This window comes from Euleptes europaea, chromosome 15 (genome assembly GCF_029931775.1).
Source record: "Euleptes europaea isolate rEulEur1 chromosome 15, rEulEur1.hap1, whole genome shotgun sequence".
In the NCBI taxonomy this organism is placed as follows: Eukaryota; Metazoa; Chordata; class Lepidosauria; order Squamata; family Sphaerodactylidae; genus Euleptes; species Euleptes europaea.
Window position 1 is genome coordinate 45,256,369 of NC_079326.1, and position 26,015 is coordinate 45,282,383.

A 26,015-nucleotide genomic window follows, 5' to 3' on the forward strand; every position below is an offset into this window, starting at 1 on the left:
AGAACAGCCCTGCTGGATAAGTCCAGCAATCCATCTAATCGTCTCCTGTTTCAGAGGCTAACCAACTACCCTGGAAAGCCAACAAACAGAAGGTCCTGATACTGCCTTCTAGTCAAATCCAATTTTTAAAAATTAGATTGATATTCTGAGGTTTATTGCCTCTGAATGTGGAGGCTCCCTTCACTCACCATGACAGCATGGAGACAACAAGTCCTGCAATACCTTGAGGTTTTATTAGTCTCTGTGTCAAGGGCAGAGAGAAACAAATGTGTGCCCTTTTTGTACCCTCATGTGCTAGAGGGCCAGGCTTCATCTGAGCCTGGTTGAAGGGGGAGGAGTGCAGGGAGAAAGAAAAACTGGTTCCTGGTGTAGACTGGAGACTACGTGAGTTCCCTGAACCACACTCCCTCCCAAGGCTGAAAATGTTACATTTGGTGTAGCCTCAACTACATGGTAAAAATAAACACACGCACAAGAGTTACCTTGCTTCACGCTTAAGGAAGTCATAGTGTTCACAAAAGAGGACATGATGATAGACTCATCTTCAGGGCACACGGAAAGATTCTAAAAAATTAAAACCGGGAATATATATTATGATACAGCAGTAATTTCATTATCTACCAAAGCATCAGTAAGAATCAATAACTAAAGCAGAGAATGCATCAATGCCTGCGGGCCCAACAGGAGACTACTAGCAAGATTGTCCTCTAGACCAACTGCTTCTTCAGTGAGAAGAACAGTGAGCGTGCAGACCGAATGACCAGAAGTGTTAGAGGTTCACATGTCCACGAAAGTCATGGGGATATCCGTGGGATATACAGGTTACATGCAAGAGCAGATTGAGTGATGGGGCCAAGGAGAAAAGCAAGGTCAGGTGGCTTGATAGGGAAAGATGGAGAAGATCCACATCTCTGAACTGCTTTGGTTAATGGCAATTTGGATCCAGAGTGCTTACTTCTAAAATGAGTGGCCACAGAATTTTACAGGCTTCCACTTGGAGAATGAAAAAACAGAAATTTCTCGTCTGAGAAGATGGCTTATTAGTAACTTCCATGATTTCCATGCTGATTTTACTTACTCCACCAAGCTTTTGCTGTTAATATATATTTTATTCAAGTGCAACAGAAAATACAGCACATTTTTAGGATCAGCTAAAATATGAACCTGATTTGGTTTTCAAGCTCTAAGGTACGGAACTGTATCCTGTGCGCTGGATCCAAATTGGCATTAACTAAAGCAGTTCAGATATGTGGATCTTCTCCATCTTTCCTTATCTAGCCACCTGAGCTGTGAAGATACTGGTGATGACTAGAGATTCTCCCTGAACAATATGAGGTATGGCTCAAAGGGCTGTAGCAAAAAGGGCGGGTGTGATACTTAAGACCCGTGATATGGCCGATGGGACACTTTTCTGTCCTACGAGTTGTTTTTATGGGTTTTGTAAGACCAAATGTATGGGGGGGAAGGCAGAGTAACCATCTTTTAAATAATAGTAGATACAAATTTCTCTTATTATAGTGTTCTCTAAATTTAAGGCAGGTATTAAATGTAACAAAGATGATGCTTGGAAGCATTTTTATCTCTGCAGAATGATACAAAGATTGAGTATCCCTTATCCAGAAATCCAATATCCAAAACTTTTTGAGCGCCCACAACAAGTAATAAATGGCATGTGTGCAGGCCAGCCGCGCCAACAGCAGGTTCCCCATGATGCCCTGCATGTGCAAAATTATTAAAAACATTGTATAAAATTACCTTCAGGCTATGTGTAGAAGACGACGATGAGTTGGTTTTTATATGCCGACTTTCTCTACCACTTAAGGAATAATCAAACCGGCTTACAATCGCCTTCCCTTCCTCTCACCTCAACAGACACCCTGTGAGGAAGGTGGGGCTGAGAGTGTGACTAGCCCAAGGTCACTCAGCTGGCTCTGTGTGTAGGAGTGGGGAAACAAATCCAGTTCACCAGATTAGCCTCCACCGCTCATGTGGAGGAGCGGGGAATCAAACCCGGTTCTCCAGATGAGATTCCACAGCTCCAAACCACCGCTCTTAACCACTATACCATGCTGATGTATACAAAACATAAATGAATTTCTTGTTTAGACTTGGGTCCCGCACCCAAAAATATCTCATTATGTACATGCAAATATTCCAAAATATGGAAAGATCTGAAATATGGAACACTTCTGGTCCCAAGCATTTTGGATAAGGGATGCTCAACCTGTACTGGCTAGTTTAAATCTTAATCATCTATGCAGACCTTCCATGATGAATAAGGAAATCTGAGCCCAATCTACTGGCTGCTGAAATAATACCCACTCGTTGCAATTACTAACAGCGACTATATCTCTGACTGGTGAATGTAATCAGCACGGGGTCCCCAAATTTCTTTGGCACTAATATATTTGTAGTTAGTCTTGGGGCAATCCAGTATTATGAATCCACCCATCCTGATGAATAAACTAAGGTTACGGGGTTTTTTAATTTAAAAAAATAGTTCCCTGTTAAGCTGAAAATCAACATGAAACGGTAAGATTTTAACGACAAAACCCACACCACTCACCTGCACAAGTTCGTTTAAGACAACGGCATCAAAGCCTGAAAGGTACTGCACGTAATATCTTTGCATAACCGGGCCATACTTTCGTACATGTGCTCTGAGCTCTTCCATGTAGAAAATAAGCTCTGCTATGTGCCTTTAGAACAAAAAAGAAATGTTGGCTGAGTGCAAAGAAAAAAAAATCCCTCCCTCCCCAACAACTTAGGAGAAAAATAATGCAAAGTTCTCGTTTTCAAGCTACTGGATTGTTGTCTGCTTATTACTTCTGGCAACTTAACTATAACCAAATTTCTAGTTTTCCTGTTTTAAGTCCTGACTCACTTAAGTAGAACCACCCAAACAGGGAAGAACATAATAAAGTAAATAAATGCTAATACTTTACTGCTGCTAAGTTTTGTCCTTAATGAGCCTCCGTAATGAAAGAAAATTGTTAAAGAGATCATCCAAAATGGAGAGGGACTTAAACAAACAAACAAGAATGATTCAGTGGGATTCACCACTCCTCCAGCGGAAAACAAATGGAGGGGGAAAGAAACAGAAAAGCTATGTGGTTTGAGGTCCACCGGAAACACAGCACATACTGATTGGGGAAGGATGGCAGCATTTGGGGAGACTGGCTCCTAGGCCTCAACTTCCACAACTGAAGGGTGTGGAGGTTCAGAGGATGAAGCTTATTCTGGACAAGTTAAATTGTGGAACTCCTTGCCCCAGGATGTGATGATGGCTGCCAACTTGGAAGGCTTTAAGAGGGGAGTGGACATGTTCATGGAGGAGAGGGCTATTCATGGCTATTAGGCAAAATGAATACCAGTCATGATGCATACCTATTCTCTCTAGGATCAGAGGAGCATGTCTATTATATTAGGTGCTGTGAAACACAGGCAGGATAATGCTGCTGCAGTTGTCTTGTTTGTGGGCTTTTGGCCACTGTGTGAACAGACTGCTGGGCTTGGTGGGCCTTGGTCTGAGCCAGCATGGCCGTTCTTATAACAAGATAGAAGTGTTGCTGTTTTGCTGATAGAGCTAACCTGGGAATTGTTACTTGGATTGTGTTGGATAGAGATGGAGTATGGTTGTCCTCTTGGAATTGGCCTTGCTCCTGCACAGGCAGATGCCAATGGTGGCCAGGAGTTATACCGTCAAGAGTATTAAGAGGTGAAAAGGGAACTTGGAGATCACCTAGTCTGCCCCCATTCAAAGCTACAGCATCCAGTTGAGACAGGCATGCCAACTATGCCCTTTCCTGGAGATCAAGGATATAGTCTTAGTTAGAAGTCACCTCCAAGCTGGATCACTGCAAGTTTATGTGGGCTGGTTTTGAGTGACTGGAAAGTACAGCTGGTCCAGAAATTAAGTGTCATATTACTAAAAGGTACAGTCGAATATGGCTGCATTAGTCTAATCTTCAAAAACAAACAAACAAAAAAGCAACAACACTGAACTGGCTACCACAGCAGTTTCAAATTCTGGAACTAATTCCAAGTCTGGGTTTGACCTTTACAGCTCTAAACAGTCTAAGGGTTCTTCGAGACCTGCCTTTCTTCCATATCAACCTACCCACATACTGAGATCTTCTGCAGACAACCTGCTCTACATCCCCCCCTCACTCAGGTGAAGTGACTACAAAGTCACAACTAAGGCATTCCCAACAGTGGCACCAAGATTATGGACACCCTTCCCTCTGTTTAAAACCAAGCATTTTCAGAAGACATTGGGCACTAATTAATTTTAGCTTCCACTGATGTTCTCTCTTCTACTGGGCCTCGCAATTCACTAATGGTTGGTATCAATATTATTCCCCCATCCCCTATTTTTAGAAGTTTAGAAATTTAAGTGACATCTCTCTCTGCACGGTGGGCCAGAGTGAGATAAACCTTTTAAAAAAGAGGAATCCTCTAAAGAAACCAACCATGCTGTCAGATACTACTTAGTTCAGCACTCATGCTACTATCTTGCTTCTGTACAGAAAAAGCAGCACATCACATCCAGGCACATCATGCACAACTTTACAATTCTCAAATCAGAACAACTGCCACATTATCCCAGACTGTGTGGCTTGCACTTGCCAAACATGCAAACGACTTAAAAAAAAAAAAAACCCTGACATAACACAAAATTTAACTTTCACAAAATTAAGGCCTTCTATTTCCTTGCAGTTGCACAAGAAGAAGGAATCTTTCCTTTTATCTATGGATGAAAGATCTAGCCAGTCATACCTAAGTGTCCAGGCAAACCCCTTCATGTATCAGCCTTCCACCCTCAAAACTGATCAAAGCAATCCCAACCATGAAATGCCATCAGCAGAGACCAGAAGCAGCGCACAGCAGTTTGGCGTTCAGTATGATGCAAGCAATCAGAACAAGGCAACGCGCGAGACATTAACGTACTTATCTATGAAATCATCCGCACTCTTCTTAGGCATATTGTCTGCGTGTCGAAGAAGCCAAATAATCTCATCGCGAGCAAAGGATAACGCCATAAATACAAAAAGTGCCTGGAGGGGAAAAAAAGAGCACATAGAATCAGAGTTGGAAGGGACCACCAGGGTCATCTAGTCCAACCCCCTGCACAATGCAGGAAATTCACAACTACCTTCCCCCAAACACCCCGTGACCCCTTCTCCATGCCCAGAAGATGGCCAAGATGCCCTCCCTCTTATCATCGCCTTAAGGCCATAGAATCAGCATTGCTGACAGATGGCCATCTAGCCTCTGCTTAAAAACCCCCAGGGAAGGAGAGCTTACCACCTCCCAAGGAAGCCTGTTCCACAGAGGAACCGCTCTGTTAGAAAATTCTTCCTAATGTCTAGACGGAAACTCTTTTGATTTAATTTCAACCCGTTGGTTCTGGTCCGACCTTCTGGGGCAACACATTCAAATATTCCTGCTCTGTATGTATCTTGTATGTATAAAGAAAAGGCAAATGAATTCACTCTATAAACAGAATGTGCTCATAACCAAAAAAAAAATTGGAGGAGAATGTACTAAAGGAACAATTTTTCAGTTTACGGTTCACATAAACGATATTCACCTTGGGTCCTAACAGCCCCGGCTGATCCGACAGGACAGTAGCAAGTTCTTTCAGCGCAGACCGTAAAAATTTGCGTCTTTCTCTGTGCATCGAGCCACTGTTTTGAGAATAAAAATACTGTGGATTACTCAACAGTACGCTACTCTGATCCAAAAGCACAATTCAAGCTGTGCTGAGGTCTATAATAGTCCATACTGGCTGAGGAAAGAATACAAGCATGGATCCCAACGATGATTTCCTCTTATCGGAAGGCACTTCCATTAATCGAATGGATTTCTGCCCACTCCCTTCTCCCACTGCAGGCCTTCAATCCACCCCTCGTGCTATTTATGAGTCTCCCATCCTGCAGGAGCAGGATTCAGGGAGATCAGTGGGCTGCTGTGATCGCAGGGGGTGGGGGGGATTTCATCCTGTTAATGGATTTGCCTTCCATTAGCGGAGATTATTGTTGGAACGCAAGCCAGTGTTTACACATACAGATTGTCATTCACTCACATCGGTCCTTAAGGTCCAGGATTAATGCACTTATAAATCCATACTGCTTTTACACCACTAGTGGAACGCTCAACAAATACTAAATTCAACAGTCTTAAACTGGCCAACTTTTGTCTCTGAACTGTAGGGGCAAAGTCTATTTAGCCCTCGAATGTACAAAGTTGAAGTGGCCCATGGCAAAACATGGCATGCCTTCTAAAAGAAATCAAATTACTTTCCATCTTTAAAAAAACAAATGACATACTAATAATATCCAAGACCAGAACCAACCATGTAGGGTAGCTCAGAACGGGATTCACGATACAACACACAGAACCAAAGCAGAATTCATGGTACAAAACATAGATCCAGGTAGGTCAGAGGAAGGCATAGATGGATGGATGTGGGGTTGCCAATTCCTCACACCCAATCTGCAGCCCATCCCTCCAGATTAGTATAATCAGGGTGCATGGAGAAGCAGCGGGGCAAAGAAAAATCAGAATACTCCCCTCACGCCCCTGAAAACAAGTGACTTCGCCTTACAAAATGGGATCACTGGATCCAAGCCGGAGCTTCCAACATTATCTAGCCATTTATAAGTTTCAGCTGGATATTAAAGCAGGCAATGAGCAGTGTTCAACGGGCACACTTACGCGTGTGATACAGCAGCCTCCTTGCACTCCCTTATGTCGTTAATACGTTTGTTATACCTGCAAGTGTAAAGAAGACGCACGATTGTACTGGTGAAACACTTATCTTCTATTTCTCTACAGCTTCAGAGATCAAGGCCCCTGTTGACCACTCACGGTCCTGCATTTAGGTCAAATGGCCCCTCAAGACAAAGAATTTTGGCCGAGGGTGTTGGGAACGTTTAGTCTGGAGAAGGTTGAGGAGGAACATGATTGCTCTTGTTAAGTATTTAAAGGGTTGTCACTTAGATGAGGGCAGGGAGCTGTTCCTGTTGGCAGCAGAGGATAGGACACAATAATGGGTTTAAATTGCGGGCGGAAAGGTACCGCCTGGATATTAGGAAAAGGTTTTTCATTCACTATTCCCCTTTCATGTGTGGATGCCCCCTTGGACCCAGTTTCATCATTCTGCCCAACTGTTGACAACTCTGGGAGTATTTATGTGATAAGCTTGCTTAAACTGAGGCTCTGGATCTGATCTTAAGAGCGCCCCTGGTTTCATCTTAAACATTCTTAACAATGGATAGAAATGCATCTGCATCAAAGCAAGCAAGTGACTTCATGCTTTAGAGGCACATGATCTTAATGGTTCTTCTCAAGTAATTAACTCTCAATGGTTTAGTGAGACAAGATTGCTTTCATTCCTTCAACCCTCTCATCACGTCATGTCATGCAAAGCTTAAAGCCGAGATCCCCAGCCTTTGTGAGCCCGTAGGCACCTTTGGAATTCTGCCACAAGGTGGTGGGCGCAACCCCAAAACGGCAGCCGCAGGAGGCAGAAACAACCACAGAATGTCAGGAAGTGAGGTTATGCATAACTCTAAGAGTAAATCTTCAACATTGTCAGACAGAGGCTGTTTAATAAAGATGCCTCTTTAAAGGAATGTTTCATTTGAAAGCATTTGTTGCATACCCACAGCTTACCTTCAACTATGAAGGGAAGTACCTCGTGCTGTGGTTGTAGCTGCTGCCAAAGCAATGTTTTTTTTTTAAATCTGTACAGCCAGCCAGGTTGCCAATAACCAATCAGAAGCTCGGCTGTGCAAAAGCTCCAGCTGCCCCTTCCCACTGCCTAAAACTAGTAGGTGGGCACCAGGAAAGGTGTCTATGGGGTGCCTTGGTGGCCACGGGCACCGCACTGGGGACCCCTGGCTTAAAGAAGGAGTGGCTACCACGATCAAATCCATGACAGGAAAACACCCTACCCTCTTATGTTTACAAACAGGTCTTCTGCAGCTTTGTGAATGTGGAAAACTTCGTCTCGGAAGAGCGCGAGGCAGGAGCTGCTCTGAAGGGCGAGCTTCCAAAGAGTCAAAGCTGTAGCGTCACTGTTCAGGATCCCGTGGCACAAAATAAATCCAACTTCGAAAAGGGGGGGGGGAGGGAAAAACCCACAAAACGATGTCAAGCCATGATTATTTTTTTTTAGAATGAACATTATAGCAAAGTAACATGTTTTCTACCAAGATACTAGCTTGATCTCAAGACAAACATAAAATATATGATACGTAATTTTACTACAGCCAACATGTGAAACCCCAACCAGTCTTAACCGGTGCTTTGAGAGCTACAAGCTATACGCTATAACAAAATAATTACATTTATTGCTAGGTGTACACTATAAAATGGTTAAAAACACAGGGCCCGGAATACAGGCTACATAAAAGAATATCAATTATAAAATTCTTATACACAGTTGATATACAATCAACGTAAATGACCAATGCTAGACCAGATGCATTTCAGCCTGAATAGGCCTTCCTCAGTGGTCATAAATAAAGAAAGTTACAAAAAGTCTTAACCAGTTTTTTTTTAAGTGCCAATAAGGTCGCACCATTTATTTATTTAAAACATTTATTAGCTGCCTTTCTCCATTGCAGAACTCAAGGCGGCTTACGGTATAAACAAAACTATTGTAAAAACACAATAAAATGATATATAAAAACATATAAAGGGTCCCAATTTGAATTAAGGACTTGGGAGAGCCCCCCCCACCCTTCAAAAGATGCCTATACTCTGTACTGGTAAGTACCACCACACACACACACCAAAAAAACCCTGGTAATTTTAACACATCTAGACATCTTAAAGTAATCTTTTTAGGAAAAAGCAAATGCATACAGTAATGAAAAACATTCCTAAAAGTTGATCTCCAGTACAATAGGAATGCACCTTTTCTGTCATCATTTTTTAAAAAAAAGTAGGTTCAAGCAATGGCATTTCCATGTGATAAGCAACACATTCATGTGGCAAACCTGGGGTGTCGAACTCATTTATTATGAGGGCTGGATATGACATAAATGTCACTTGGTTGGGCCGGGCCATGCCTTGCCAACCCAGATTGGGACTGGAGTGGTGGTGGTAGCTGCCTTGGCTGGCCAGTGAGACAGATAAGAACCCTCAAGGGGCAGCTTTGGGATCTATTACGGAATTCTGCAAAATTTAAGTTATAAAGAATGTACAAATAAGTACTCCAACTGGCCATTCACCAAGACACAAAGGACATGACCTAGTCCAAATTAGGCATTTTCAAGTCCCAGTTATTTCATTGAGGAAATTTTAAGCACATAAACATGTGCTTTTCTCCTACTGAAAATCACCTTTGTCTAGCCCATAGTTCTCAAGAACTGGAAAATGAGAACTGATGCAGACATATCGCTTGCTCTTTAACTAGGGTAAAGAATCAGATCAGATCATTCTCTCTCACAGCCTACGAATTTCAATCTTCCCCTCCTTTGCTGGCCTAAATCAAGGTTAATAGTTATTTGACCACAATGTTAATAATGGTTGCTAATAAGTAGGGTTTGCTCTTAACCTGGCTTTGAAACCTGTCAGATTTGAAGATGGCCCTGGGTTCTGGTGAACCATGATGCTGATGCAACCATTAAATATAGGTTCAGGACAATCAAGGAAATTTGCAAATGAGAATAAGGGAACTATGGGAGTGACTGAAGTCCCCATTCCTTTAACCACGGCTTAAAGGACGGGAACTCTTACATCTGTACTGATTCTCAAAGGGTGCATTACGTGTGGAAAGAAGCTGCAAGCGCATTAGTAGATTTAACTTACAGATGATCCATTTCTCCATTGTATCCAGAGAGAGGTATTCACATGGCATCTGTTAGGAAAAAGAAGTTGCCATGATAAAATAACTCACAGCAACAATATATGAGCTTTGGTTACAATCCCTTAAACAAGACTGATCTATGTATAAAGGCTCATTAATATCTATTAGGGTTTTAAGGCAGACACATCATTCTAGAGCAAAGGAAAGGCAGGTGCTTCAGGGTTAAAGAAGAGCTTGAAGAATACCTTCCAGGCTTCTTCAAGTCCATTAGAACTATATCAACAGTAGCTTGCCCTTTGTAAGAGCACACCCTGAAATAGCAGTCACAGTGCAGTTGAGAAATAGGTTCAACTAGAGGGGTCAGGACAGCTTCGTGATGAACCTGTCTGTTTCCCAGGAAAAAAAAATGCACATGCAACAATCTAGTAGATTGACAGAGTGAACAGAAAGTACTCCTGGCTCAGAACTGGCAAGATCTGATGGAACTATTTGAACATGGTTAATTACACACTCTGGCTTTGTAAGCACATTTCCCAAATTGTGTTCAACTGTGGACCAATTCACACTTAGGATAGTCACAATACAAGTGCTTCTGGAACATGGAACAACTGACAATGAGTTGCTGCAGCTCCCTTTGCAGAAGGATGGTTTTTCCAGAATCTCTTCTGTCTGGCTCCGTATTCCTCAAATACTCAAAATGGATGTCACCATAATCATGAACAGGCCTCAAGTTAATAAAGGTTTAAAAGAAGACAATTTTTCCTCGACTAAACCTCCGCTTTCAATGCTTAAACACAGTGACACATTCAACAGCGGAATGTAAAATGGAATGCATCTCCAGTATTTGAACAAGGAGGACCTCTGGATTTAGAAATTTAAGTTTTGAAACAATATAGGAACTTTCCCCATCAATAAAAAAACTACTTCTAATCTAATAATTTTATAGATTATGGAACTCTGATACAGAGAAACTTTTCTGCTTTCACCTGCCCTCTGCTGCCCCTAATCCCCTCGCCCCCCAAGCTGTTCTTGAAGGTCAGGGAAGCATAAGGGACTGTATGGAACGTGGCCAGGAGGGTTGAAGAGGGCAAAAATCAGAGTACTGTGCCCCACACGCACACACAAACTGCAGCAGGAAGAAGATCTGCTATGCAAATAGAAATCCACACACACATCTCTGAATCTAAATCCACTCACACATCTCTGGATCTGATTCCGCAATTCAGGAACTGACTATCTAAGACAGGCTGAGTGAACGAGATAAAAATCTCATTTTAACATTCCACAGTTCTGCTTGATTTTGGTTAGGGAACAAATCAAGAGAACTAAGAAACAGAGGCATGGGCTAGCATGATGTCTTAAATTAACATGCAGTTGCAAATTCCATCTTGCAGTAACGTAGTCACAGAAATGCGACAACACAACTTGAAAAACACACACACACAGTTTGCTGGTACATGCCCACACCCTCAGCAGACTAATCAAGTCTGAGAATCAAACACTTGACTCTTTCCCCTTGATTTAATACTATCATGGAAATTTACAGTGTCCGACTGTGCAGGATTAAGCATTGTGCTGGGGGCACTGATGAGGCTCAAAAGCTGTGCATTTCTCCACTGGTCGGCAGAGAGGTTTCGTCGAGGATAGACCATTTGGAGCGAGATTAGGGCATCAGAAAGAGCCTAGAACCAACAACAACAAAAACAGCAATAAATACAGAAGTCATGTTCTCAAACAATTAGCTGTTCAGCACAACAAATACTGTTTGGGGATTTAGCAATTACAAAATAAGGGCATTTAATAGCTGATCTCTATTGCAGTACTATCAAGCACCTAGCTTTTCTCAGGTTGCTGAAACAAATCAGAGCATGAACATTTAGCTCAGCGTTCTATGCAACAAACTACTGTATAGATGTGGGCACATACATATCATAACCAATTTTCAATGAAGCACTGAAATAAATATGGCTTAGGAACCTTTGGCCAGCAGAGAGACAGTGAAAGTTAAAACGTTTCTCTGGAGAGATGTTGACCACCACATTTATGTATGGGAAAGAGTATATTGTATTACTTTATAATAAACACCCATACCAGTATTAGATTGAACAATTCAGATATCAAGGAGCAGGGGCAAATAAACTTTACTATTTCTTGTTCATTCATCAAATATGGATACTTGAAACCGCTGTCAAGAAGGGAAAGGTGAATTTTTTTGCCTTTTCACACAAATGTGTTCATTGAACAATTTGAATTCTGCTAAATCCCCACAAGAATGGTGGGGGAGTTGAAAATGGAATATAAGCTGCTCCATCTGTATTCAGCAAAATAAAAAAGAAGCAAGCTTCACACGTACTTTACTGTGTGGTACAAATTCCTCCATCATCTTCTTCAAAGGATTCTCATAATCCACAATCATCTGGCCAAGACGTGGATATTCCCTGTCACTAAAGACAGCAACAAATGCAATGAAGGAAAAGATTTCATAAAATATGCCCCCAATCCCGAAAGGTTACTTCTGCGCAGTGCATTTTTACCTTGCTCCATGAGTCATTTCGTGCGCATAGTTGTACAATCCTATGATTGCCTTTCGTTCTTCAATCCGAGACAGCAATATCATTAGTGTTGTGTACGTTATTATTAAATCTAGGTAGTTCTTTGTTAAATCAAAGTTTACAGTCTAGAAATATAAAACAAACAAGTTTTATACTTTAGTGTTATCTACAGCATATTTGACATGATTACAACTGAGCGATGAAACTAATATTACACGACCATTCTGACAGCTTATTTGGGTGACCTTGGGATGGCCATACACTCTCAATCTGACCTACCTTACAGAACAGTTGTGAGAATAAAATGGAGAGAATGATGTAAACCGTTTTGGGTCCCCACCAGAAGGGAGGGTATAAATGAAATAAGTACATAAACAAAGAAAGCATCATTTTCAAATTCTCATCTTTTAGTATCTGAACAGTCCTGCACAATTTGACAGGGAGTGTTGGCACATTTGAAATACTTGGAAGCATCTTTAACAGTCTGCATATATTAATTGTACTTGCTGTGCTGTATTCTGCAGGACATAAATATGCATAACAGATTAAATTTCTCTTCTGAGACATTTCCAAATATTATTACATTTGGTTTAGGACTGGTGAGGGGAGGGGACCTGATCCACTATAACTACAATTACTAAACTGGAAGCACAACACAGGATTACGTGTTTCCTTCCCTGAACAAAATCCTTATCATTTCCAAAACTTAACCATAATACAAGAATAAGCCTATACCCACATTAACTGCAGTTAAGGATAACTAGGATTCCTAATCATCTTCAAACCCTGAACAGAAATTCTAGTGAACCAAGGAACCAAATGAGCATTTATTGGAGTTAGGATGGATGCTAGTACATCCCTTAAAGATTGTTACAGAACAATCTGGTGCAGAGTTACCCCCACCAAAACATGAGCTTAGACTATAGTTGCTCTGCATAGGACTGCACGGTTAATCTTTCAGCAGACCATTCACAGACTTACAATATCAAAGAAGACTTGGCAAACATCAATAGTGTTCAGCAGTTCACAGACGTGGTCCTTTGAAATAAAGAGAGAAAAGGAACATCAAATGGCTTGCTAGAATCTTTATCTTAAAATCCTTTATGAAATTTTAAGCTTTATGAGTCAGTATGATTTTGCAGAAATGCATTTGGGTGTGTTAGGATTAACAGGGTTACCACTATAATTTTATTTTCCATTTCCCTGATTTCCCCTATACATCAAAAAGTATGTCACATAAATTTCAATAAATATTCTTTAAAAATGGCTTAATAAGCCACAATATGAAACTGCAGTTAAAAATCAAGGTAGGCCAACACCTTTCCAGGTGCCCACCAAGTATCTTTATGACAATATGAGAGTTTTTAGGGGTCAGAAAGGTAGATTTTTCACTCCATATTTTCCAGCAATGCTCAAATGATTAATTTTTGTAAAATGCAAACTACTCAGTGGAAAAGAAAAAAAAGTTATTCAAGGAGCAGTGGAGAAAAAGAACATCTTCCTTTAACTTTCTAGACCATTCTGAACTAAAACCAACTGCAACATACTCCTATCAATTACAATAGATTCAAGTCCTCCAAAATTCAGGACAGCATCATAAACCTGATGTTGACAGACAGGAGTTTCATGCAAATTCTCTATTAACACTGACATACTAACTGAAAATCCTCTTTCAACTGAAGCACTACCATGAGGTAGGATACAGCACGTCTTGACAACATTCCATAGGCCTAAGAAATTCTTATTGGCCACCAAAATACCATTGTGAAATGTGTCCAATCCAACTTCATCATCTCGCTTTAACATGTATGCATGAAAATGAGCCTTGAATTCATTGCCGGCAGCTGTGGTTAAAGCAGTGTATTGCTGCTTTCATTTTTCAGCTGTTGTGCCATTGATTCGATATGCTGCGTGAAGAAGTTCAAGTACAGTCCCTATTCTGTGAATGAAACATTTGGCTTGTGTATTGCCACAGTAGGATCTAATACTGATAAGCCAAAAACGATCTTTTAACTTCAAAGGACTTGTCTCAACCAACTTTTCAACAACTGCCACTACTATGTTTCAACATTCTAAATAAACCTCAGCCACCTGACGTTTAGTTTCTTTTAAGAGCTTCCTTGCTGCAAAGCCAATTTTGACCTTGCTTTGGTCAAGCAAGATCTCAGACCATTTGTTAACCAAATGTGAACTGGATGACAATTTTTGCAGCTTTCTGAATTTATGCAACAAGTCATTAGTTTCTCAATCCAGTTTTATATGACCCATGTACAACATGAAGGCTACTCGTTCCAAGGTCAATCAATCTGTTTTCTTCCTCTTTCTAGTCAGGGTTCATTTCTTCTTTCAGGTTTTTCTTCTTCAGAAAAAGGTGATTTACATTTGGCTCATCCATAAACACCTGGAGTAATTTGCAACTGCTAAAGAACACATGCCTTCTTGAAATTTCTGATGGAGGCCTTCAGTAGCAGCAGTCTGAAGAAAAACACGTCAGATACCGTGTGGAAACATTTTTGCAGAATTCTTCCCAGAAAAGGTAAAGGTCCCCTGTGCAAGCACCGGGTCATTTCTGACCCATGGGGTGACGTCACATCCTGACGTTTCCTAGGCAGACTTTGTTTACGGGGTGGTTTGCCAGTGCCTTCCCCAGTAACCTTCCCTTTACCCCCAGCAAGCTCGGAAGGATGGAAGGCTGAGTCAACCTTGAGCCCGCTACCTGAAACTGACTCCCGCTGGGATCGAACTCAGGTCGTGAGCAGAGCTTGGACTGCAGTACTGCAGCTTACCACTCTGTGCCATGGGGCTCAGAAACGAACTGCTAAATCCATCTGACCTTTTTGGAACACCTTATTCATTAAAACAGATTAACAAATATCTAGCACTGTTTCAGTAGAAGTTCAAGTATGGTGCCAAGCCAAAAACTACAACACACATTCCTTTTGTTTTTCCAAGATGAAACCGCTGGCTATTCAGCTATCTGAGAACATTTGGCTTGAACAACTCATTGATGTAGTTGTAAGAGTTAAATGACATATTCTTCATCACTAGCTGCAAAGTCCACCGGGACTCTGCTGTCCTAACACAGCCTTTGATTACATAGGCAGCCATACTGGTTTGTGAAGCATTTTTCATCACTACGCATATGTTTTTCAGTGTTTTCAGAGCTTCTCTCTTCCTCCTCTGGGCTTTTACTACCTGAACTTATACTTGGTTTTGAACCAAAACACACTGCAGTGGACTGCTGACTCAATTTCATTTTCAGGTTCTTCTTCTGGTGATGGTCCTTGTGCATGAGACTGCACAGCTCTAATTCCCCTATTACTTAGTTCAAAAGTTCTGCGGTACTTTACAATAACATTTGTGTTTGCCTAACTGATGATACCATGGAATTAAGTCAGCATGAAGAGGAGGGGCTGTCCCAGGTTCAATCCCCAGGATCTCCAGTTAAGGGACTAGGGGAGTAGGTGATGTGAAAGACCTCTGCCTGAGACCCTGGAGAGCTGCTGCTGGTCTGAGTAGACAATACTGACTTTGATGGACCAAGGGTCTGACTCAGTGTAAGTCAGCTTCATGTGTTCACGATTGACCGCCATCTTTAAAATGTAGTTCCCAATGTAGCCTTCCACAAAAGCACTGGCCTGCCTGTCTGGCAAACAGGAGCTTTCTAGGGCTGTTATTCTTTGGATTCCAGAATGTGTGATTAGCAGATCAGCAGCAAGGGAGGAGGCGGAGCTTGAATGCTTGCAGACCACTTCTGTGACCACGCAGAAACAGACAAGCCCATCAGCAAGCTTTATGGTTGGGAGGGATCTGGGAAGGGGGAGCAAAAGCTTGTTCTCTGTTCATTTCAGCAGGAGCAGACAAACCCCATTTGCAAACTTTACTCTGCATGGTGCACTGTGGGAAGTGCTTGCTCTCCATGAAATCCAACAGCAGCAAAATTCATTTGCAAGCTTTTCGTTTAGCTTAACTCTCAGTTTAGCAGAGGCAAAAGCTCCATCTCATTCTTTTCACAACCCCAACACATGGAGCTGCCCACATTTGGTGAAGAGTGCTAGGAAACTGTCAGCTATCAAATGCTTAATGCTTAACTTTAAACCCTGCGTGTTTAACCTCGTACATAAGGTTAACGCAGTACTTGCAGACACACTCTATTCCAGTGGATAATTTGCAGGTTACACGCAACTGTGTAAACCAGGGGTGTCAAGCTCAATTGTTACGAGGGCCGCTCTGTACTTGGGGGTTCCTTACCTTAAATTCCATAACATCAACAAACGTGAAGTAATATAAAGCCAGATTCTTCAGAATCTCTGATTTTTCTTTCTGCAGTTGAGCAAGCTGTTGCTGTAAACGAAACACACACAAATATACTATACAGCTCTTCGAAGCAAAGGTGCATCTTTGAAAAGGCAAAGCAATCTTACTGGCAAGCTGCTGGCGAATCAGGTTTTCCACACGTCTTACTATGATCAAACGCTTACTACATTTCCCTAATACCAAAATACTCCCATAGTTGTTTTTTTAAAATGGGACAAGTTCCCTCCCAGCAGAAACCCAGAAGTCCTGCTTGCTTCCTACCACTGGTGCAAGCGCTGAAGAGAAGAAGGTTGGCACGCTGTCTGTTTTCCCTTCTGGACCTCCCTCTCCAATTCAGCTTGTGGTCTAGCAAAGCAGCAAGCGAGCCAACTAACTGGCAATGACTACTACACAGACCTGCCCATCTACACAAGCAGAGAAGAAAAGGCCTCCACCAGATCTAATGCAATCCCTCAGAGTGTACCAGTAGACTCTACCCACACCTGACAACTAACGATTGCTAATAACGGCTGGCTATCAGCTAATTAGTAAGCATTAGTGCCAAAGTTGCGATACAGAAGAGACAGAGATAAAATTAAGAACTACTGAAAAGTATTAGTTATACGAATTATTAGCCAAAGCAAAACAGTTCTATGAGCACAAATCAGCATGATGAAAACAAGGACAGATTTCTTGAGGTGGGAAAAAGAAGTGACAGGAGAGCTCACAGATTTTACTACAGAAAAAACAATATGCTTTTAAAATTCAGAACTTACCAAAAAGAATATCCAGGTAAAGCCACGTTAAGCATGCAAAATAAAATGTAGATACAAACATAAAATACAGTAACGGTTCTTTAACCAGTTCCATACAACACAATATACATTAAAACACAAGCAACAAAAGAAACAAAGATGTGGAAAAAAAGCAGGAGGCTAGAATGTTAAGACACTGGTGAGGAAATGGAAGAGAGAAAAATATGAATATGAGAATTTTTAGGGGACAGAAAAGTAGATTTTTCACTCCATATTTTCCAGCAATGCTCAGATGACTAATTTTTGTAGAATGCAAACTACTCAGTGTAACAGAAAAAAAGAGTAAGTTATTCAGAGAGCAGTGGAGAAAAAGAGCATCTTCCTTTAACTTTCTATACCATTGTGAATTAAAACTGTTACTTTTCAATGTACAAAACGCTTTAGAAACATTTCATTAACGCTCACGATACCATGCATATATTAGACAGAAACAGTTGGCTGTTCAAGGCCAATGGATATCACGTATTTAAGAGTACACCCTCCTTATCACATCTACCTGAAAAAATCACTATCACTTTGTATACAAAAGGTAATTTTTATCTATAAATACTTGCAAGCTGCATCTAATCCTTACTCTCATCTCTGTTTTGCTGCTTGGCTCCTCAATCTCTACCTGAATCTAAAGAGTACCAGAATATTTCTGGACAAAAGCAGCTAAACTGTAACTGGCACATTCAGACCAGAAAACATAGTTTGTTCTGAAGCTTCCCTTTTTATAAAATAGGCAGCAAACTGTCCGCAGGCCCTCCAGGTTGAATTGCTTGTGATACCATAGGCTGGGATCCCCTGGAAGATTTCCACATGCACTAGGATCCTTGTACATGTAGGAATGTGAAAAAAAACCCTCTTATGCTGGAACTTTTTACTAAGTGAAATAGAGTATCCTGAGCTGTTTTTCTGCTTGCACGAAAATGACAGGTGCTGCAGAAGACCTTGCGCAATCGGAACTGTGTTAGGTCATTTTAAGTTTCCGCTCCCATGCCACTGGATCCAGGCTACTGACTGTTCAAAATCTTTTGAGATATTGTTCAAAAGATTCACAGGAATAGTGTCAGCAACAGAACACTAACCACAGTGCAGCTTTTGTGGGAACTGGAAGAAAACTGTGGATAGGACACAAAGAAAAATTTACAGGACTCACATAACATCTCTCAGAAAATATCTGACCTTTATACCGTTATCCTCTTTTATATACAGCAAAATAAATCTCTCCTGACATACTTCTTATATCTTAAATTATACACTGACATATTCTGACTCACGAAAACATCCAAACTACCATTCTGGTGAAGAGAAAAAGTAGGTAGAGAAAATTCACTCAATAGCTATTGACAGAATTTTTACCACTCTTGTATATTAGAACATCAAAAGGATGTCAACAAGTGAACCTTCAAAGCCACAATCATTAGGCTGGTTCTATCCTGTGGCAGTGGCCACTAGTTCACATTTAATGCTGAAATTCTCCCTCCTCAGTCCATGTGATTTTGGCACTGGGCACAACTACTACCAGCTGGAATTAAAACAGAATTTGGTGTGCTCTTAAACACACTAAAAAACTACATATAAGCAAAAGCCCTCCAGTCTATTTTTATTTTAGGAATCAAAGTACGATTAAGTGAGTTAAGGATGAACAGACTTTTATACAATTGCAATCTAGTGGACACCTTCTTTGCTGAAAGCTGAAAACTTGGACAATGGGAAACTCTTCACTCATTAGTGAAGAAATTATTTTCAAGCTAATAAGAAAAAATGATAAAAGTTTTACCACATTCAGTAGGAGTTACATGCAGCTATAAAACTATGTAACGAAAAACCCAGTAAGTTAAAGCTGAATACTCTGCCAATTTTAGTTGATGAACTGCCTATTTTTTATCTAGTAGACTTTTCCTCCCCTCCTTTCCTCACTTAGGAGTGTGTGTGTGTGTGTGTGTGTGAGAGAGAAGTGCCATCAAGTCGCTTCTGACTCATGGCGACCCTATGAATCAATGTCCTCCAAATCGTCCTATCTTTAACAGCCTTGCTCAGGTCTTGCAAATTGAGGGCCATGGCTTCCTTTATGGAGTCAATCCATCTCTTGTTGGGTCTTCCTCTTTTTCTGCTGCCCTCAACTTTTCCTAGCATGATTGCCTTTTCCAGTGACTCTTGTCTTCTCATAATGTGACCAAAGTACGACAGCCTCAGTTTAGTCATTTTAGCTTCTAGGGTCAAGTTCAGGCTTGATCTGATCTATGACCCACTGATTTGTTTTTTTTGGCAGTCCACGGAATCCATAACACTCTCCTCCAGCACCACATTTCAAAGGAATGCGGGCACTGGTAAATACCAGAATTAACAGAATGCAAGTTCAAAAGGCCATTCCTGCCCCAATGCCAATCGTTATGCACCCCGACAGTAACACTGTTTCAAGCTGGAGGACATTAAAAACAGGCATGCTTCAAGACTACTCCTTTGAAATGGGTTACAAAGGCTCACAGTATCTGCCATACTCAATTTGCTGACAATTTCTCTAGTTAGAGGAAAAAATGCCAGTCATTAACACACCGGTTTTTAATAAACCAGAATCCAAAGAACCGTGAAAGTAGCTTTATGATTCTAAGGAAACTATATAGCTCACTGGTATCGCTACATGGCACACTGTCTGTAAATCTGTAGTGAGATTCAAAAGCATTTGGGATATGTCACAAGGGAGATGCTTAAAGTAAATAAAGAGAGGAAGGATGCCAATCAGCTATTATTGCTATTATTTGACTGTGGTCAGATAATCCATTAAATCAAGGATGCTCTTATGCGGGCACCCCACCTCTTTTACTGATTCATGGGAGCTATTTGGTACTAATGGCAAGAGTACCTCTCACACTCAGGAGCAAGGTCCCCCTCACCTGTAATCTCTCCACATAGCCCAGAATCTCTGTTTTAGGAGAAAGGAAATGCAGGGCTGGTTTATGCATGACCCTGGCATGTAGGATGCACTCAAGGAAGCCCTGAGTCTCTTCCAACTGTGTATACAGACAACAATAACTGGGATCTTTCTGCATAAATGAGTAGGCCATGTTTACATGATTCCCCTCCTCACCAGATGTATATTCTCCTGAACAACAAGCAGAGACTATTCACACAGGCTCTTAAGCATATAGACTTGATTTTTATTGTATATTATACACGATTAATGTAGGTGAGCAAGCTTTACGCTTAACACATAAATGTGTGGGAATTGAGGCATACAGAAGCAGCTATTGCAATGGCACAAAACACAAATGTCCAGGAAATTAAAACGACCCCTTAATACACTTCATTTGCTGTAGGAGAGGGACTAAAGCAGGGGCTTCCAACATGGTGCTCGTGGGTGCCACGGCACCTGCTGATACCTTAGTTGGTGCCCACCAAGTGTTTTTTAGAAAGTGAGTGGGGTCAGGTGGGGACTCTTGCCCACAAAGGCTTCTTGACTGGCCACTAGAGCTCCGATTGGCTATGCAGGTTTAAAAGATGTTGCTTCAGTAGCAGCTTGCCACCACAGTGCTGCTTTTATTCCCTCTCATTCCTCTTTCCCAGTGTATTTTTAAATTACCCCTCTTCTCCTCTGCACTGGGGGTTCCTCTGTGTGTGTGGCTCCGCCCCTGCAACAGCGGTTTTGTGGCTGGCTCCACCTCTTGCAGCAGCCATTTTGTGGCTGCACCCACCACCCTGTCAGAATTCCAAAGGTGCCCACAGGCTCAAAAAGGTTGGGGACCCCTGGACTAAAAAAAAAAAAAAAGCAGCAGCGTTTGTAATTTGCATAGCTCTCTCATATTACTGACCAGGACTTTGATTGGTCAAATTCTAACCTTTTAAAAAATGCTACTGGGATAATGCAAGCCCTTATGCAAGTTTAAGCTTCCATTTGCCTCTCAACTGCTGAATTCAGGAATAGGTGGGTGAAGATTGATGATGTCACATACAATAATCTGAAACCAGCGATAGCCACAAGAACGTTATTTGCATGATCTTCGTATTTAAAGAAATTGGACTACAGCCCACAGACCTGTGGCCTTCTGCATCAGGGGAAGGTATCACCATTAGTAGAACAGAGCTGTAGGATCCATAACATTATGTTGCAAGTTAAATGTTGCCAGCAAAAAAAACTTAACATTCCTTGAGATGGCAGATTTATTTATTTATTATTACATTTTTATCCCACTCTTTGTGACTAAAGCCAGGCTCAGTTCATAGGGCAGTATCCAGTATTTTATCTAGTTCATAGGGCATCTTAGATTGGAGTAACTCTCCTTAGGAATGCACAGTTAAGTGTTCCAAAATGGTCCATATTCTAAATTAAAAAAACAACAAAAGAGGGGAGGGGGAAATCCTGATGGAACTCAACCAAAATACTGATTGCAAACCAAAGATGTTGAGCTGGAAAAAGTTAAAATTACAAATATATAAATTTTAATAAGGTGCACATGTAGATTAAAAGCATAAATCTCCTAGCAAAGGCAAAAACTTACACATTCAGTATATACAAACATAAACAACTGCGATGTACAATCTTTCTTTGACCAATATGAGATCCAAACAGGACCAGATGCGTTTCGGCCTGGATAGGCCTTCCTCAGTGGTCAGTATAAAATTATAACTTATCACACATCCTAATATTGTAATCATAACATAATGGAAAGTAAGAAATATCTAAAAGCCCTTCTAGTACAGTGAACTCCCTGTGAATTTCTTTATTTCTTATAAGTTAAAACCTGGCTTCACTGTCTCACCTTCTGGTGTATGCTGGGTTCTTAAGGATGTGGATGCATCAAGCAGTGTATTAGGTCAGCAGTGTATTACCTCAGTCACTAGATTTTAGATTTTTATGTGCCTTCTTATAGATGAGAAAGATTTTTAATAAGGATAGATTTCTTTAATAAGGACAAAGTAGAACAGTCCAGATATTGTACTGATTCCATGAGATCCTAGAGCAAGAAAACTCTGAAACTACTTATTCCTGAACTAATTTTAGTCATTTAGCTATACTCTCCATCGCAATATTTTCTCCTCACATCTCCCACGCCGAAATCATTCCTCTTTCAAATAAGAACAATGGCAACTTTACTGCTATACATACAGTATCTACCCTTTGCAGAAAACTGATGCTAAACTTAAAGAAACAGCCAACCATATATTTCTTCAGTACTTTCATAAAGTTGTAACTTTCTTGTTTTGTTCTTATTCATAGCCTAACTTGTATTATTATAATTGGGCAGAATCACAGACATTTGATATCAGCTTTACCAACAATGAAAACAATGAAAATGGTCCTACCCTCTACTCCACACATAAACACACATGAAGCTGCCTTATACTGAATCAGACCCTTGGTCCATCAAAGTCTATACTTTTACATCAAAATATTTAGGGGACTTATAGAACTGTGGGACTGAAGAAGGACATTAAAACAGAGCTGTTCTAGAGGACCGTATACCCACTACTGGAACTTCATCGGGGCTTTGGAGCTACGCTTTCCCCTTTATATGGACTTTATTACAATCAGTTTATGCATATTTGCTACAATTAATTTGTGTGCACAATCGTCATATGTTTTACACAGTATCAAAGATGTGTGCTTAATATATGAAGAAATGTTTAATATATGAAGAAATGTAATAGGTGCTTGGCTATTGTGATTTAGCCCTTCTATGTTGATTTCTTTTCAGTGTTAACCCCATTAACATAGAGGTGTTCTATTTCTTGGGTATCAGTAAAGATATGCAGCACTTTTCATTTTCAAAACAATGACTTCACAGCTTTCCTCTCCAAAAAAAAAAAAAAAAAATACACACACAGGCTGGCGATGCACTGAAGTATGCCTAGAGAGCATCTTAGGACATGTCTTAACGTGAACATTTCCCATGATCAGCAGCCTAATCAAGCCAACAGGATTCGGTAGCTTTCTTAAGGAATAACAGAACAGACCTGATGCAATTAGTATACTAGTGATCGAGGAAGTAGATCTCCAATGTATCCACCTTCAAACCCCACTTGTTACGTCGGGCTCTCCACTAAAGCTACCCGAAAGGAACTACCGCTGAGGAGCGGTTCTAAAAATGTCTGCTAACAATGACCAGTCTGCATCACTAATTCAGTGCATGATATATCCTTTGCATACATTTTCATATTTAAATCAACCTTCCACCTGCTACTGAACATCTAGTGAGTGCTTGCTGCAAACTTGCTTCTGGAAGCACTGCCTGATATGATCATATTCCAGACTGGGCTGGGCTGCAGACCCTTTACCAGACCTCTAAAGAAAAGCAATACCTGATATGTGAAGCTTTTTCTATCATCCCAGTCTCAATGGGAAAAACTGAACCTAAGCAATTCCTGCCACACAAAAGCCTATCATTTCTGGCATATGATCAGCCTTCGCTTAGATTCTACCAATGCTAACAGGGATCCATATTTAGATGCAGCGGAAGAACTGCCATGGGTAACATTTATTTAACTCATTCAAATAGTTACATAGTTGTTTCACAACTTACATTGTTGTTGCGTGTTTCGACAGCGGGAAACTTTCTGACGATGAATTTGACAGCCGATTCCAGATTTTTGTCTATAAGGTAGGATGGTTTTGCTTTTGGGTCGCCACATGCCTAGGGAACAAAATTGGGGAAAAAGAAAAAGAAACTAAAATATATATTCTTACCATGAAACATATCATTGTTTTATATATATACAATTTTAAAACAATCTGCAATCAGAAACTAGGAAGACTTCTTTAGCTTTTGAGTGAACAAGTGAAAAATGAGAAGGGATTGTCAGAGCTGGACTATGCGATGGGAGACAGTACAGAGATGCTCCTACTGGGAAAAAATGTGTGAAAGTTTTGAAGCGGTTAGTGCAAAACTGCAGTGAAGGGAAAGTTCAATCTTAAAAGAAGAGGCAGATACTTCATTTCTAGCCAACATGTGAGGTAGGTAGGTTTTGCTTTTAATGCCCACCGTGTACTAGTGGAGCTAATGAACTGTCAGAAAACTCTTTATCATATCATCTCAAGCCAACAGTGCTGGGGACGTTAAATTATCAAGCGTCTCTTTTCTGAAGAAAAGAACCAAGCAATGAGCCATTAACATGGTTTCTCTGTAATTTTCCTCTGGGACACTGAACAACCCATAAGTGCCTCCTTCTAAAGGTAAGTAAAAGTTCAAATGTTCCACTGAGGTAGAAAGTATGTAAATTACCCTTTAAAAAGATTATCGCTTAGACATAATTTGCTTTGACCTCAGAGACACATTCAATATACTCAGGCCTACAGGGAGCTGTTTTCCTCACAGAAATCAAGTCTTCAGCTATACTGTGTGTCTAGTCTTATTGCTGTGTGATATGCTGACATCAGTGTGGTATATGGTGGGGAGAATCTTACTGGTACATGTAACAGCCATTTTAGAGGTGAAACAGCCCAATCAGCATACACTGTTATCATATCAGCTAAGCACCTAGGGGGAAATGGCCTTTCATTTCTGAACAGAGATGCGTGCTGGGCCACATTTGCTGTGGGACAATCATCCAATCACTGCAAGATTGCCACTAATGGACCTGTTTCAAAAACCGGAAGGCTGCAAGAGGGGCTCCATAGGCTGTGCATGGTCCCAAATTAAATTTTAAGCATCTCTGCATTAAATCCAGACATGAGAACTTTTTATCTTCTTTAGAATGATCTCCAACGAAAGGGAGTAAATCTGTTAAATGGCATTACTGTACAAATCAGCCATTACAGAATTTAGAAAATACAAATCTGGGACCTAATAAAACTGTAATCTCTGGTAGCTAGTGAAACTTCTAAGAGAAGTGCATAACCCAGACAAACTTGGGCCAAGAACAGTGCTGGACTGTCATAGGTGTTACATAACACCAGAGCTATCCAGTCAAACAGTATATTGTTCAACGATTTAATATCCATGCTAGTACCTCTTCTTAGGTACAAAATTCTCCCCGAACAGAGAATTTGTGTCTCATGCAAACTGTAACATGCTATGCAATTTCTACACAACATAGTGGAAAACCAGGATGGTGATTTGTCGACTTTTCTACAGCTGTGGATTATATAGAGACAGAAGTCATGGAGTATGAGGCTGATCTGAAAGCGGGCAGAGGGAAGGTGAAAAAGCATTTGCAAACCTTCCATACTTGTCCTTGCTGGGGAAGCATTGTGACAAAAAGAGAGAAGATTACACATAAACATAAGTTTTTTGAATTCCCACAAGCATGACGTTCAGGGATACAAACTAATACTATTCAGTAAAGTTAAAGCTAAATTCTAGTATAGATAACGATTATGTCTATGGACAGTACTGAACATTCTAATGGGGTCTATCGCTATTACATATATTGGTACTCGTATGGCGAGTAAAACGTGTCGCAGATCCCCAGACAATCATTCTGAGCCAAAGGGGTGGGGTGTGAGGAAAGGCGTTAGCAGCAGACAGCACATGCAACTTTCAGGACAGCAGAGCAACTATCAGAGAAATGTTACATACCTGAAATAGAAACGGTAGCCGAGAATTAAAA

General features: G+C 40.9%; 1 protein-coding gene across 6 annotated transcripts in view; it reads right to left on the minus strand.

The window, feature by feature from the left end:
- The window catches only part of NCKAP1 (NCK associated protein 1), a 63,602-nt gene that overhangs the window by 21,085 nt on the left and 16,502 nt on the right, over positions 1-26,015 (minus strand). Inside the window, exons 2-15 of one of the 6 annotated variants that reach the window (XM_056861053.1) lie at positions 25,626-25,643; positions 23,990-24,100; positions 16,627-16,713; positions 13,357-13,413; positions 12,358-12,500; positions 12,177-12,267; positions 11,368-11,505; positions 9,826-9,874; positions 7,962-8,118; positions 6,721-6,777; positions 5,594-5,690; positions 4,951-5,057; positions 2,567-2,699; positions 474-564 (exon numbers count right to left, since the gene is read on the minus strand). In XM_056861053.1, coding sequence (XP_056717031.1) covers positions 474-564; positions 2,567-2,699; positions 4,951-5,057; positions 5,594-5,690; positions 6,721-6,777; positions 7,962-8,118; positions 9,826-9,874; positions 11,368-11,505; positions 12,177-12,267; positions 12,358-12,500; positions 13,357-13,413; positions 16,627-16,713; positions 23,990-24,100; positions 25,626-25,643 — 1,336 coding nt within the window. Of the gene's footprint in view, positions 1-473; positions 565-2,566; positions 2,700-4,950; positions 5,058-5,593; positions 5,691-6,720; positions 6,778-7,961; positions 8,119-9,825; positions 9,875-11,367; positions 11,506-12,176; positions 12,268-12,357; positions 12,501-13,356; positions 13,414-16,626; positions 16,720-23,989; positions 24,101-25,625; positions 25,644-26,015 lie in introns of all 6 variants that reach the window. The other 5 variants (XM_056861054.1, XM_056861052.1, XM_056861057.1 and 2 more) reach the window with 5 other exon arrangements.